Source organism: Lactuca sativa, chromosome 8 (genome assembly GCF_002870075.4).
Source record: "Lactuca sativa cultivar Salinas chromosome 8, Lsat_Salinas_v11, whole genome shotgun sequence".
In the NCBI taxonomy this organism is placed as follows: domain Eukaryota; kingdom Viridiplantae; phylum Streptophyta; class Magnoliopsida; order Asterales; family Asteraceae; genus Lactuca; species Lactuca sativa.
In genome coordinates this window covers 71,899,605-71,915,817 of record NC_056630.2, presented here as the reverse complement: position 1 = coordinate 71,915,817, position 16,213 = coordinate 71,899,605, and the positions used below count along the sequence as shown (strand labels likewise).

The 16,213-nt window shown below is 34.0% G+C and overlaps 2 protein-coding genes across 5 annotated transcripts; both read left to right on the top strand.

Annotated features, from left to right (window-relative positions):
• Positions 1–239: 239 nt before the first annotated feature.
• LOC111913082 (uncharacterized) lies at positions 240–864 on the top strand. The gene is made up of 2 exons (XM_023908811.1): positions 240–549; positions 647–864. The coding sequence occupies exons 1-2, from the start codon at positions 240–242 to the stop codon at positions 862–864; spliced, it is 528 nt and encodes a 175-aa protein (XP_023764579.1).
• Positions 865–5,422: 4,558 nt separating this feature from the next.
• Positions 5,423–14,152, top strand: LOC111913091 (TMV resistance protein N). 4 transcript variants are annotated; one of them, XR_006186405.2, is made up of 8 exons: positions 5,423–5,604; positions 6,274–6,890; positions 8,162–9,266; positions 9,352–9,570; positions 10,692–11,396; positions 11,481–13,338; positions 13,559–13,592; positions 13,685–14,152. XR_006186405.2 is itself a non-coding variant. In XM_023908820.2 (6 exons), exons 2-6 carry the CDS (start codon positions 6,295–6,297, stop codon positions 12,021–12,023), a joined length of 3,168 nt encoding a protein of 1,055 aa, XP_023764588.1. In that variant the 5' UTR covers positions 5,423–5,604; positions 6,274–6,294; the 3' UTR covers positions 12,024–13,593. The 4 variants fall into 4 exon arrangements, 1 of the variants encoding a protein (XP_023764588.1); XR_006186404.2 differs by having other exon boundaries at positions 13,478–13,592; XR_006186403.2 differs by lacking the exon at positions 13,559–13,592.
• The last annotated feature ends 2,061 nt before the right edge of the window (positions 14,153–16,213 follow it).

Below are 16,213 nucleotides of genomic sequence, written 5' to 3'. Positions count from 1 at the left end.
TTTAAATTTGTTTGTTTAGTAATTGCATTCTAAACCCCCTTATTACTGTCGGTGACCATAGTACCTTGCGCAAAGAGGTATAGACTAATTATCCTGTGTCTCTGTGGATCGACCATGCTTGCCTTATACTACCTTTTAGTGCAATACAGTGTGATTCTTTTGGAGTATATCATACCCCATTATTTGTTGGGTCTGACACGCCTAACAATCATGGTCACCCAACAGTCATACTTGAAGTGATGGTGTTGCAGGATCTGTGGATTTGGCATGATTTTTTTGGTTCTCCTGGTTCGATTAACGACATCAATGTTCTTAATCGTTCACCGATATTCAATAACTTATATGACATTTCGACACCTGATTCTTTTTTTCAAGTGCATGGAACGCCATATAAGTATGGTTATTATCTTGTTGATGTGGTCTATCTTGAATATGTTGTTTTTGTTAAATCATTTACATATCCAAATGATTCTAGAAGGAAAAAATTCAAGAGGGCTCAAGAGAGAGCTAGGAAGGATGTTGAGAGAGCCTTTGGAGTGCTTAAGAAATGTTGGTACATACTAAAAAACCAACACTTTTTATGGAGGAGGCAAAACTTCATGAGGTCATGTATGCATGTATCATATTACATATATGATTATTGAAGATGAAGGAAGAGCAATATGTACGTATGACACATATGAAACCATCCCCGAGACACTACCATTAGAGATTGGTGGCGATAAATACATGGATAGGAAAGCAGAGATACATAACAATGAAACATTTCACAATCTTCGCATGAACTTGGTGGAACACCTTTATGGGATTCAAAACATTGATCTCAATTTGGATCCACCAAAAGACAATGAAGACGAATTCTGAGATGAAGACTTTATGTAGTATGTTTTAGTTATTTTATTTGTGAACTTTTTTGTTTCAATTATTTGTGGTTTTCATTGTTTATTTTTTATTTTATTTTTAATTCTACTATGTATTTTTTTATTTGAATTAATAAAATTTGAATTTTTATTTATATTGTTATTATTATTATTATTATTATTATTATTATTATTATTTTGAAAAAAAAGTGTGCCACCACGGCTAGTGTGTGGCGTGACAAAGAAGCACATTTTTGTGGTAAAAAATGACATGGTGGTTATGTGATAGTGAAAGAGTGTGATAAGAATAACACCATACCCTCCAGCCTTAGGGTAGGAATCAAATCGCTTTTGAAGTTGCAGCACATAGCAGGTCCAAATGAGAGGAAACAGATGGTGCACGCCACTCCGATGTAAAAGAGAAGGAGACAAACAAAATCTCTGGAAATGTCTAATTGACCCTAGACTTATATATTTCATTTATATTAATTAAATTCGTTTTATTATTTTCTTTCTTTTTAATAAATGTCAAAATTGATATAAATCATTCTTTTATCATTTATCTTTTATTTTTATCCTTTATAATTATTAATTCACCTAAAATAATATTTTTAATATTTATTTACACTTTTATTTATTTATTTATCTCACTTATCTTTTCTAAATGTATAATTATCGTTTTTTATTTGCTAAACCCTTTAGAAAAATAATAAAATGAAAAACAAGGCGTAACATTCTTCCGTTTAGTCATTTCAGGAATGGAGTTTAAATGATTTTATTGTAAGTTTTAGTTTTCTAAAATTTTGTAATGCCTACAACCTTTCGCTCCTTCTATATAAATATTTTGTAAGGCTTTCACTAACATCTTGGAATCAATAATTCTTATCCCTTTTCAATATATATATTTTTTCATTCTATGTAAATTGTAGAAGTTTTTACTATGAGGCTAATGATAGCTTGTTTTTTCTTTCTACATAGACGGTTCAACCGTATATGATTTGCCATCCATAAATCTAAGGTTACCGATAATTTTTGGACGAAATTAAGAGGTAATCATGCCAAGATCCCCATAATATTTTGTGCTTCTGTTTTTTGCCCTTTGAATTAATACTGTATTTTAGGGGTATAAAAATATAAGTATAGATTATTTGTCAATTGACAAAAGGGATTAAATAAAATTATGAGAAATACTATAATTTTTTTTGGAGGTGAAAATGTAAGATATAGAAGTGTGGTGTCTAATGTTGAAACTCCAATATCTAAGGGAATATATAAAAGGGATAATGACTTAAAATGGTAATATATTTTTTGATTTGTATACATTTGGTCACTAAGTTTTCTTTTCACCCATATTTACCCCTTCAACTTGTTAAACTGTACACATTCAATCCTTATGACTTGTTACTTCAGGTGAGTCGGGAAAATGACTTAATAGGGTAATATATTTTTCATTTTGTACACATTGGTCCTTAATATTTTTGTACATATTTAATCCTTAATATTTTTTTGTTTCAAAATAAGTCATTTTTGTTTTTCTACTCATTCAGTACTTATGAATAATTTCTTTAGATTTTTCTCACGACATCTTATACGAGACAATCATTGATGAAGTGTGTGAGGTTGTTGATGTTTATGGGTAACATCTTATTTTTACAACAAAAAATTTTCATTTTTAAATAAGGCAAAACTCTAATTATAAATCCATTATTAAGAAAAAATGCTTATTCCAAAATACATTTATCGAAAATCAGAGTAATATAAGAAACATGGAATCTTCAATACTATTGATGAGTGTGTACAGTCATGCCTTCGCTGTAGCACCTGGTTCCTGGTATGTATTCTTGGTTATTAACTCCCCTTATATATTGCATTTTAACCTTGGACTCGGCGAGTTGAAGGACTAACTCGCCGAGTAGAAGCGGGACTAGACGTGGGATCTACTCTGTCTACTCGGCGAGTAGGCTCGTGGGACTCGGCGAGTAGACCCTGTCTGGACTAAAACCCTAACCCGGGTGTTTGCACCCTATTTAAATGATCTAACCCAGCCTCCATTTCCCTTAGCACACCCAGAGATCTGTAGAACGAAACCCTAGCCCCCTTTGTGTCCTTGTGGGTGATTTTTAGCTTTGTGAAGGTGGTTTGCAGCTTGGGAGAAGAAGGAGAAGGTTGAAGAGTGCAAGAAGGGAAGAAGATCTGGAATCTACTCTGTGAAGGGCTTCTATTCAGGTAGAAAAGTTCCTACCTTGATCTTTAGTTCATTAAATCCCCTTTTTGTCCCTAAAAAGTGGTTTTAAACCTTAAGAACCTAAATCTCTACGTGTTTATGGTTAATGTTCTGCAAGGACTTCGGATTTGGATCTTTTGGACATCCTAGTAGCATTAAGTCTCTGTGGTTGAGGTGATTGAGGTCCCTATTGAGTGTAGGACCTCTTAAAGAGCTTGGAATTGCATGTTTGAGCTCATAGGGCCATGCATGCACGTAAAATTTGCAACTTTACGTGGGAAACATGCCCTAGGACCATAGATCAGTGGTTTTGAAGCGTTGCATGTCTCAGATATGGCCTACTCGGGAAATGGGTCGAGGGACTCGGCGAGTCTCAAAGGGGAACTCGGCGAGTTCTATGAAGATGGTCCTAGACTCGGCGAGTTGGATGAACAACTCGGCGAGTCCTATGAAGATTGCCTAGAGCTCGTCGAGTTGTTCTTCAAACTCGGCGAGTCATATGAACTTTCACAGAGCAAGAGGGGTTTAAGCGTTGAAGGTTCAACCCCTCATACCTGCACGCGGAATTAACCGTGTAACGTAGTCCCAAAACCCCAAACCCTCGTATGGGGTGTTCTGGTGTGGATTGGAAGCGAGTAGGGGATCCGCTCGAGGAACTCGGCGAGTTACTCGTGGACTCGGCGAGTCGGGACTCGAGTCGGCCCCATAGTCCCGAGTGGTGAGTCAAGGGTGACTCAGTGAGTGGGGAGAGGGACTTGGCGAGTGGGACTGGATTAGTAAGGGAAGGACTCGGCAAGTTGCTCGCGGACTCGGCGAGTCCAGTCAACTGGAAGTTGACTTTGACTTGGATTTCGACTTGGTCAAGGGTAAAGGGGTCATTTTACCCTAAGTACATCTAGTAGTGTTTGACTGATCGTTTTGTGGGAATTATAGCCGGAGGACGTCCGGAGCAGCAGCAATAGACAGTCAGTTCCCGATCAGATCAGCAGCTACTTTGAGGTGAGTTACCTTCCAGTAGCGGCGGGTCTACGGCCACAATGTCAGCCCACCAGTAGGGGTTGTACGTTAGATGAATGTCTTCGTGATATCATCTAGGTTTGCTACTACATGATATGTTATATGCGAGCATGATATGCTATATGTGTTAGAAGTAGAGTTCGGTTGTTATGACCGAAGGGTAGTTCAGACACCCCAGATATGTCTGATAATTTGTTATGTTATGATATATGCGTAAGTAGCAGTAGGGGGTGAAATAGTCCCCGAGGATCGGTTGTCAGGACCGAAGGGTAGTCAGCACCCCAGAATAGCTTGACACGGGTAGACGGCACCCCAGAATGGCCGCACAGGTAGTCGACACCCCAGAATGGCCGTACCGGGTAGTCAGGCACCCCAGAATAGTCTGGCAGTATGTATGTTATGTGTTTGTATGGTATATGGTACGATGGGGGAACTCACTAAGCTTTGTGCTTACGTTTTTCAGTTGTTGTTTCAGGTACCTCTTCAGCTAGGGGAAAGGAGCCGGCACGGTAGCGGCATATCACACACACTCTTGTTTTCCGCACTATGGATTTCTGGGATGTACTCTGAATTATTACTATGATATTACAGGTTTGTAGACATGGATTATTGTTATGAATGTTTTGTAATGATGTTTCTATGTATTAACCTAAATTAAAAATGAAATTTTTAACCGGTACTTTTGGGACGTTACATTCGCTTTCCCATGATCGACGATAGAACCTAAAAACATAAACAACTAGGTAAACACAAAGTTTAGTGAGTTTCTCCCAAAATACCCGATACAAGAAACGTATTATCATGCATAACGGGCCCACACTCATCAGATTGGAATACTTTGGACCAATCAGTCATCCGACTAGAATGTCAACACGCAACAGGTCCAATCAATCATCAGATTGGAATACCCATGGTTTGTCGGCATGCCGCCTTAACCCAACCGCTCTTCTCGAGCCTCCGTGTCTACGGCTTACAGCCGGCCTGCATCGGGTTTCTTAGCCTAAAACATATAACAGGACCGTTTCAACCTATCCCGCCACCATATGGCTATCCCACGTAATACGTTGTGAAAAAAAACCTAAATAAATCATTTATATGTACCGAATGAATACAAAAACAAAAATAATTTATTTTGCAACAAAAAAAATATTAAGGACTAAATGTGTACAAAATAAGAAATATATTATCCTATTAAGTCATTTTTACCGGCTAACTTAGAGTAGCCGACTAACTTGGAGCAGCGATCATAAGGACTAAATGTGTACTGTTTAATAAGTTGTTCAGATCAAAAAATATATTACGTATCTCTGAAAGGATTTATACTTACTTCCTCATTATCTTCGCTCCCTGGTTAACATTTAAAGAGAAGGAGGAAACTATCCATGAACTCAAATCGATCCACGTTGAAAGAAGAAATTAAGGAAGTAATTGAAGTATAATCTTGCAAAATAAGTTAATTGCAAAGTGAACTCTGCTTAATTTCGGTGCTGTTGGAAATTTGAGGTATGTTCCTCAAACTGATAAATTGATAAAGTATAAGTTATCAATAAAGAAATTGAAATGTTAATGAAGATTTATACCAGTTATTGAGTAAATCTTATCAATAATCTAAGAGAAATGTCGATCTGGAATTTCAGAAACGTATGTTGACCTAATTTAATCAAAGTTGTGAAGTTTTTGAATAAGTATAGTTAAATTGAGTAAGTTAATAACTTTTTGAAGTTAATATGCTGTTGTGTATGTTATAAACGAATGTAATTAGGGGTAAATGAGTGTAATGATGTGTATTGTATTGTGGATACAAAAAGCAAACCGAACAGGTGGATGGGGACTTTAATTTAAACGATGCTTTGAGAGGGGATTGATCCCCAGTGTGCGCTGCTGTGTTTATTGAGTAGTTGACACTATTTTGAATTAATATATTGCTACGTTATGATATGTGTATAATGAGTTAAGTATGATTAATTGGGCTTGAGATTAGAATGAATTAATGATTGTTTGTCACCATTGTTTGACAACAAAGTATGATGAACCTAGTAATTGAGAATGGTGGTAAAGAGTCTGAGAGAAAGTTAAAGTCGCATATCATATTATAAGGGAATGATAGGGGGCTTTGGGATCACGGGATTGTTTTTATACATAATATAATTGTAAAGTTGTAAAATATAACAGGTAAATATCTTCTTTACATCAATGGCATCTTCATCATCATCATCATCATCTCAGCCATGGGAGTACCATGTTTTCCTTAGTTTTAGAGGAGAAGATACTCGTCAGAATCTTGTGGGCCATCTCTACAAAGCTCTTGTAGAAAAAGGGGTCTACACTTACAAGGATGATGAAACACTTCCTCGGGGGGAATCAATCAGTCCAGCCCTTATGAAGGCTATTGAAGGATCACAACTTGCTGTCATCGTATTCTCTGAAAATTATGCAGATTCATCGTGGTGTTTAGAGGAACTTTCACATATTATGGAATGCAAGGAAACGAGAGGCCAAATCGTTATGCCTATATTTTATGACGTGGATCCGTCTTATGTGCGAAATCAAAAAGAAAAATATGGAGAAGCATTTGCCAAACACGAGCTCAAGAACACTGACAAAATCAAATCTTTGGTTCAGGCATTTATAATTGACCCTTGTGGGTGGTTCTTTGCACCGTTTGAACGAAAAAGGGAATACGATGAAGAATATACCAAACAGCACTCAGAGATTAAGACAAAGGTTGAATCATGGAGAAAAGCAATCGTGGATGCAAGTAACATATCTGGATGGTTTATTGCCAACAGGTAAATATCTTTATTTTACTATTTTTTTTTAAATGTTCTTTGGAAATAAGAAAGTAGGTGAAGACTTGTATTGGATTGAGCATTTTAAAGATTATTAGAGCATTCCTTTTATTATTGAAGTTGTGATGATTATGATTTACATTTACATGTACAATATATTTGTAGTTATTTTCATAACAGTTATCTTACAAATATATTATTTGCTAAAAGAAAATATGGTGTTACTATCCATGCTGCAGATAACATCACCACTAACAAATCAAGTTATATAATTTATTGAATTTTATTCAAATTCTTTTGATTTGTGTATAAACTTAAAATTTGCTTCTCGTATAGTATCTTGTACTCTTTTTATCTTGTTTTTCCTTATTTTCTTTCCTTCAATATAACTCTCAAAATTTTATATGGATTTTTTGTTTTAAATGTATTAGTTATCTTTTGCATATACGACATAAGTTTTAATTTATATTTTTTGATAAAAATTCATCCATCTGAAAAGAATTTCCCACATGCATAGGGGATATAATTAAGTACTCCTTCTGTCCCAAAATAATTGTCCACAGACAAAAAACACACAAATTAAGGAAACATTAATTATCATTAACTTTATTAAATGAAATGACATTGTTACCCTTTTGTTGAATATAATTCAATGGTAGTTGCATTTAATTCATGGTAATTTAATTGATAATGAGGGGTATTATGGTAAAAGACATTTATTTTTAGAAGTAGGCTATTATTTTGGGACAAACCAAAAAGGAAACATGGACTGTTAATATGAGACGGAGGGAGTACCATATATAAAAGATTGTGAGATGTTTTCACGGCTTCACTGAATATAAATTCTTGTGCTATCGGCTCTCATTAGCATATATGTCAAAGATAATAATTAGTGGATTGTTGCCTTTGCCAAATTAAAGATATCCTAAGTCATAGGATTATATATAAAGCTCAAACTAAGTTTTATGATGGACTTCACTCAATTGTAATATTAAGTTAATACTTATCATCTCACTGACACTTCTAACGACAAGCCCACTATATCTCTTTTGCATTTTCCTGTGCATGGATCTATTTGGTCTTTCTCATGAAACTTGTTAGGAATACTTATGATACTGACTTTACAAGTTCTATTGAAATTTGAAATGTGATTAAGAAATACTTAGGACTCCTTAATTTCCCTTATTTCATGGAACATGGAAGATTGGACAAGACCACATTTTGTCTGTGTCAAGGCGTGTTACTTATCCTTCTATATCCACTATGTGCAGGGATGAGTCGAAGGCCATTGAAGAAATTGTTGAGACAATTTCACAAAGGTTGCATCCAACATCAGTTGAGGATGACAACCTGATTGGAATGAAGGCTCGCATGCAAGATTTGATATCAAAGTTGCAGATAGAGTTTGGTGGTAAAAGGATGATTGGAATATGGGGAGTTGGGGGCGGTGGCAAGACTACTCTTGCCTCTTCTATTTTTGATGAAATCTCTAGCAAGTTTGATGGTTGCTGCTTTCTAAAAAATGTCAGGGGTGAATCAAGTAAAAATAACGGTTTGGAAAACTTGCAACAAAAAATTCTTTCAGACGTTTTGAAACAGAAGCAAGTGGAGGTACGAAGAGTTGAAGAAGGAAGGCGCATGATAAAGGATAGGTTACAACATCGAAAGGTGTTGATTGTTCTTGATGATGTCGACAACCTTGAACACCTAGAAGATTTAGCTGGATCACGTGATTGGTTCGGTGAAGGAAGCCGGATATTAATCACAACAAGAGATGAGCATGTATTAACCGGACACAAAGTAGATGTGGTACACAATATTAGGTTGTTAAGTAATGATGAGGCTATGAAGCTCTTCTGCAAGCATGCACCCCAGGGACACATACGTTTAGAAGAGTATGAGCAGCTTTCAAGAGATGTGGTTTCTTATGCTGGAGGACTCCCATTGGCACTTAGAGTTCTTGGTCGGTTTCTATGTGACAAAGAGATGGATGAGTGGAGGAGTGCCTTGGCTAGATTGAAAGAAATTCCAGATGCTAATATTTTGGAAAAGCTAAAAATCAGCTTTGATGGACTTACTCTCCTAGAAAAAGAGTTGTTCCTAGACATCGCATGTTTCTTTAGAGGCGAGCCTAACAATGAAGAGGTAATGATGGTACTTGATGCTTGTGGTTATTACCCTGTTATAGGCATAAAGGTGTTGGTACAAAAGGCTCTTGTAACTATTTCAGAATATGGGGCTTTTGATATGCATGATCTGGTAGAAGAAATGGCACACTACATTGTTAGAGGGAAACACCCTAAGAATCCAGAAAAACATAGCAGAGTTTGGAAGGAGGAAGATGTTGCAACAATATGTGATGTGGATGCAACAACGGTAATGGTTAAGCTAGATTTTCAAGATATTTATTTATAAAAAAAGAAAAATTGAACTCAATCCTGACACCATTTTGTTCTCCCAGAACCTTGACAAGATTGAAGCTATATATTCTAGGACTAACAAAGCACAACGAGTTCTTGAGGTTGCTGCAAGCATGAACAAACTGAGGTGGATTATTTTGGGAAACCCTCCAGGATCGGATGAGAGAACATTTTTAATGTCAGATAGTTTTCCACGGAGGGAGCTTTGTTGTCTATCATTACATGGCTTCAATGCAAAACAACTTTGGGAGGGCTACAAGGTAATTATTATTGTTTAATACATGAAAACAAAGTAGTAAACATGTTTAAAGCTGAAACTGTAACTATTTAAATCAGCTCATTTTTCGATTTTATTGTTTGATTATTTACTTCTATATATATATATATATATATATATATATATATATATATATATATATATATATATATATATATATATAGAGAGAGAGAGAGAGAGAGAGAGAGAGAGAGAGAGAGTCTGGTTCTTTTGAGAACCAAAAGATTTGTGAGGTCATCATTTTTCAACACCAAAACACCAATCTTCTTCAAATTGTGCGTCTAAGCCATATTTAGGCTCAAAAAAGAGCTTTCATGATTTTTCATTTTTTATTTTTGGTTTTTTTATGACTGCTGATGAGCACCATTTGGAGAAGATGGTGTTTTTGGTGTTGAAAAATTATGAACTGATTATGAGTTCGCAAGTTCACACATTTTTTTTAGTTCTCACAATAATATATATATATATATATATATATATATATATATATATATATATATATTATTGTGAGAACTAAAATAAAAGCAAATGAGAAATGAATAGTAAACTTTATGCATTGCAGATTTTTGCTACAAATGTTTTCAATAATGGCACATTTACTCCTTATATAAAATGTTTTCAATTTTGACACATTTAGTCCTTATATAAGATGTTTTCAATATTGGCACATTTAGTCCCTATAATTTTGTGGAAATTAATAGTAAGCTTTATGCATTTCAGATTTTTGCCACAAATGTTTTCGATATTGGCACATTTAGTCCTTATATAAAATGTTTTCAATATTGGCATATTTAGGCCCTATAAAATTGTAATTTACAGAAAAGGTCCCTATCAGTTTGTTTTTTCAAAAACAGTATCTACGTTTAAGATTTTTGTATGTTGGCAGGTTTGGCTCATGTGTAGAAAATAAATTACGAAAAAGGTCCTTGTGCAATTTTTTACAGAAACGGTCCATGTGTTTAAAAAAGTTACAAAAATAGTTCGTACCTAATAGAAAATTTGCAGATAACGTCTCCCACAATATATAGCCATGTTTTGTCCCTACACTTTCGTCACATGAGTGTTTTAAGGCAAACTTTTGACTATGTCCTCTTGTGTATACAGTATCTACCAAATTTGAAGATTATCGGTCTTACTTTCATGAGGAACCTTATGAAGACACCTGATTTTGAGGGGCTTCCGAACCTTGAAAGATTCATGGTTGACGGATCTGCGCTTTTAGAAGAGATTCATCCATCATTTGGACATTTGGAAAAGCTTGTTTATGTAGCAATAGAAGGTTGTTACAATCTTAAGATGCTTCCACACATTACCCGGTCGAAGAAACTCGAGACCATTGTTCTCTCAAAGTGCGAAATAGTTTTTAACCATTCAAAGATGGAACAAAATATGGAGAATTTTGTACCTGACAACATGAACCACATAGGACTATGGTTTTCTTGCGGATGGTTAAAAAAGCTGGATCTAGGCTGGTGCAATTTGGCAGATGGACACATGATCAGATCTACTGCTGTTTGGGAGTTACCCAACTTGGAAAAACTCGATCTAAAAGGAAATAGATTTGTACAGTTGAATTTTAGTCTCTTGCAACTTCCTCGGCTCAAATGGCTCGATGTGTCATACTGCTTCAATCTTGTAGAATTATTGGAGCTGCCATCAAGTATTGCTGCTGTTCTAGCGGATGGTTGTATGTCACTTGAAACATTTGGAGACATTTCAAACTGTAAATGGTTGTGGAAAGTCGCACTTTGGGGGGATAACAAACTTGGTCCACTTGATGGTGACATATTGCTAAACTCCATGCTCCAGGTTTGTCTGTTCGTTTTCATTCTTTATAAGAAGAATAAAGGTAATTGATCATATATATGATTGAACGTGTTTGTTTTGTGGCAGGGAAACGCCAAATATTACTTTATCAATGTCAAACTTAATTGCATGGACATTTGGAGGGGACCATCTGTAGTTTGGGTCAAATGGGTGAAGACTTATAATATGCTGCTTCCACATGATTGGTACGATCACTTTTCTGGGATTTTGATGTTCTTCCAAAACAAGAGATTTAATGGGAACCCTCACATAACCATCAACTTGGGTGTACACGACATTTTTCAATCTGAGTCTAATGAAACACTTGAGGCGCATTCTGAAGAGACAACATATGTAGGATATGTTTCCTTTAGTTCATTAATGCACATCACATGCTTGAAATCAACATACAATTTCATTTCGTTTTCCTCAGAAGATGGGTCTATGTATGCAGATAGCTGTAGGTTTAGGGTTGTACTCATTCCTAAAGATGATCCGATGCAAACAACAAAAGTCACAATAGATTCCTCAGAATTTTGGGATAAGAAAGACATTAATGGAAAGACATTTACCATAGAACATGATTCAAACGCCTCTATCAAGATTTTATGGAGACCTCTGATTTACTAGATATATTCCCAGAGGTCATTTGACTACCTACCACTTTTCCCCTCTAAATGATCTTTTGCATGGCCATTAATCTGTGGTAACAGTTTTACTTTCATGAATTTGGTTACTGACAACCAAAGTTTTTGCTGAGAAACATACTCAAGAGTCAAGAGTCACTTTAGTCTCAGATTCTTAGTTTTTGTTTATTGATCATAGCTGTTGTTTTTGTTAAAAAGGATTACACACAAACTGATAATTAGATCAAGAATGATATGGTAAAATGTTTGTGTTTCTCATATGATACATCTGAACCATGGGCGACTTGTCATATGGAACTTCAAACCGGAATGCAAATTTGGTAATATGAAATGTATGTATCTAGCATGCATATCATGTCATATGTATATGTATGTATATAGGTCATATACATATGCATGTATATCAGCATTTCCTATCCATCCTACATATATTTGTCATGCATACTATGTAGGCAAATTATTTGGTTGAAATAGAATATATGCTATTGCATATGTATGTAACTTGGATTTGGAATAAAAAATAGGATACATACATTTGTCATATATCTATAGATTTGGTCAAAACTGGAATGCAAAAAAAAAAAAAAAAATGTTAAAAAAAACATTTAATACATATAATGTTTTATATGTATGTACGCAAATGTATATGTACGGTCAAAAACCACAACTGGAATTGCCCAACAACCCACATTGGAATACAACTTTTTTTACATTGGCTATAGACAACAATAAAGTACAATGCCATTACAAGTACCAACATCATTTTGACACAACAACTATTAACCAACAAAAACTAAAGCCAAGGCCGGCCCAATACTTGGGTGGCTTGGGCTTAGACCAAGGGCATCAAATTTATTGGGGCATAAAATAAGTCCAACAATGTTTATATTATATATATCAGTGGCCCAAAAAAAATATCCCATATATTTGTGATTTGATTTCAGACGTGAAGAGGGCAACGAAAACACTTGAACGTCAAACAACCATCGATCGTTCATCAACGCATTGAAAATCGAAATGTCTAATGCTTTGAAACTTGTTGCCATCTGTTGAAGAGCCGTTATCTATAGTCAATATTCGATAATACATACCTCCCAATTTCTTTCACTGATATCCTTTTCATTGTTTTCTCTAAAGCACCCAATCTCTAATGATTTTTTTCTCTTTCAGTCGATTTATTTTTCTATGATTTATTTCTCTAATTTGGTTCGGTGGTTCACACAAAATCGTGGTTCAAGTCTTCTGATTTCTGATACAACGATTCTGATTCAGTGATTTGGGCGTCATTCTGATTTTGGGTGAGTTTTCATTGTTCTCATTTTAATTTCATAAGTGATTTATGTTTTGTGTTTTTGTTATTTGTTTTAGAATTAAGATTTTTACTTGTTGGGTGTTCCAGTGAAAGCCTTCTATGTGATTACATCTATTTTATTATAGGGAAAAAGAGTGAATCGTGGCTCAAACTCTTATTTGATTTTTCATTTTTGTATCTGATTTCTTTATTGTTTCATAAATCAGATTTGGGTTTGGTTGTTTCAGAAATTAGATTTAGGTGAGCTCATTTGATATATGTGTTTATTTAGGTTTGTTTCATAAATCTAATTTATTTCTTAATTATCTGATCTCTTCTCTATTTGATTACAGGAAAAAAAAGTTTGAGCTCCAAAATCAATTTTGTATCTGATTTCTCCATTGTTTTTGAGATCATATTTGGGTAATTTCTCTAATGTTTTCTCCTAGTGTGAGCTCTGAAATCATATTTGTTTTTGATTTCTCAACTGTTTCAACAATCAAATTTGTATATGCTGATTCAAAAATCAAATTTTAAGATTTTGGTGAGTTTAATTTTGAAATCTGTTTATGTTCAATATTTGCTGTCTAAACATCTTGTCTAAACTTGTGTTTTATTGTTTATGTGATGTGAAGCAGGAGAAATGTCATTCTTGTAGATATGGCTCTTTTTCAATTGAAAAGTATATTTGAACAAATGCAATATTTTGAATATATATTTGTTTTTTTTGTTTGATTGTTCCAAATTAGTTTCATTAGGTGATGAAATGAAAAAATGTTTTTTTTAAAACTTGAGTTCAATTTAACAAATGGTGAAGAATATGATATTGATGGAATTGACTTATTTATTGATTTACAAATATGGCAGAAAAATTTGTTGGATGAAAAGTGGATATATTCCCTAATGTGTTGGTTGCATATTGGATATTGTTGAACATGTTGGTTACGGTTGCTTCTATATAAAAAAGTTTTTTAAAATTGAACTTTTTGAAATCATATCTCTCATCTCTGAAGTGCCATAACTTAAGAAAGATTGAATGGGTTAACAATTTTAAGTGTTGATTATTGTAAAATAAGAGATGTTTTCGTTTCAAAAAATGTTTTAAGTGATTTTTATAGGTTTTTGTTTGTATTATTTTGCTTGATTATAAAATTTATTGCATTTTTTGTTTTGTAATTCTTTTATATGTACTTTTTCTTTATCGTACGATACATATATAAGGGCATAATTTTTTTATCTCGCCCTGGGTAGTAAAAAACAATGGACCGGCCCTGACTAAAGCAATCAAAATACACAGGATGCAATCAAGAGAAATTTTGAGAACAAAAGTGATCAAGATTTTTGAGCTTTCACAGCTTGAAAAGGATACAATCATGGGGAATTTTGGGAACAAAAGTAAAGAAGTCAGAATGAGACTCAAATATGCTCATTTGCTTAAATAATAAGACTATTCAACACACCTTCCACCTAAGTATCTGCAATATCAGAGAAAAATGATAAGTTAGCGTGAGTTAACCTGACAGCACTTTTTGGAAAAAATGATGGTAGTTTTATTTGAGTGTGGTAGGCTAAGAAGTTTGGCTTTTTTCTTTGCAACCTTATCTTATTAGGCCCTTGGTTTTGATAACACAAACTTGATTTGGGAAGGATGTGAGATGTGTAGGCCCTGGGAAGCCCATATTGTGTCTCTTGGGCTTTGATTGTAGATTTTAAAATATGGTGTTTCTATTGAATGGAACACACATCCCTACAAATAATAGCATTACCGACAACCAAAACCGTGAGTAATCTTTCATTAAAATATGTCGGTAATCTTTCGCTAATAAGCATTACCGACAGAGTGACAACAGACCAAAATGCGTCGGCATATTTTTGTTGGTAATTGTTTTTAACGGATTTCCAACGGTTACGTCAAACTTTAGCGATGAATTTTCCGTCAATAATTAGTAACCGATCCCCGACGGAAATATTTTTGCAACGGATGGAATTAAATTTCATATCCAAAGCTTTTAAGAAGACATTAAATGCTTATAATAAAGTAATAATTAATTTAAATTTATTATATATAAACATTTTGTTTAAGTTAATATATTTGTAATATGGGAAATTAAATATTCTCTTACTTTTGTTCCTACAAATCCTTCTATCCAATTAAATAGTGACATGTGTCATATTAGTATATTAAAATATCATTAAATGAGCATTAAATGTTACACATGTCACTATTTAATTGGGTAGGAAGATTTATAGGAACAAAAAGTAGGAGAATATTTAATTTCTCTTGTAATATTTTTGTAATAAAAAAATATAATATATATTTGTTAAAACCTAACTAGTAAATGTGTGTATTTAACAATATATATATAAGTTATAAAAATGGAAATATGGAATATTATTGGAATATATTTTTTGGGATAAAAAATGAGGTAGAAAATAAAATAGGGTTGGAGATGAAAGACTATTTATCCTATTATTTACTTCATTTATAGGGGGAAATAGAGATAGGTTGGAGATGGTTTAAGCATCGATATTTCCGGTTTCCTCCGAATTTTATGCAATTTCAATTTTTGTTTTATTATGTTTTAATAAAAAAAAAAATTCATTACTTTATGAATTTCCTGCATTTATTGAGGAGTATACTTTAAAGGATATAATTGTCGATTTTAGTTTTCTAAAATTTGGTAATACCTGCAAATTTAGCTCCTTTTATGTAAAAAAATTTGTCTTTCACTAACATCTTGGAGTCAATAATTGTTATCTTTTTTTGAATAATTCTTGTTCTTGTTTTCGTTTTGCATCAATGCAAAAATACTAATAAAAAGACCATGATAGCTTGTGTTTTTTTTCCATAAACAATTAAGCCACATATGATTTATAACCGG

What these genes read in the sequence shown, in the direction of transcription:
- LOC111913082 (XM_023908811.1), top strand. Translation starts at nt 240, where the DNA reads ATGGTGTTGCAGGATCTGTGGATTTGGCATGATTTTTTTGGTTCTCCT. An exon ending in CTTTGGAGTGCTTAAGAAAT is followed by an intron (nt 550 to 646) that starts GTTGGTACATAC and finishes TGATTATTGAAG; the next exon opens with ATGAAGGAAGAGCAATATGT.
- LOC111913091 (XM_023908820.2), top strand. Translation starts at nt 6,295, where the DNA reads ATGGCATCTTCATCATCATCATCATCATCTCAGCCATGGGAGTACCAT. An exon ending in GGATGGTTTATTGCCAACAG is followed by an intron (nt 6,891 to 8,161) that starts GTAAATATCTTT and finishes CACTATGTGCAG; the next exon opens with GGATGAGTCGAAGGCCATTG. An exon ending in AACTTTGGGAGGGCTACAAG is followed by an intron (nt 9,571 to 10,691) that starts GTAATTATTATT and finishes TTGTGTATACAG; the next exon opens with TATCTACCAAATTTGAAGAT.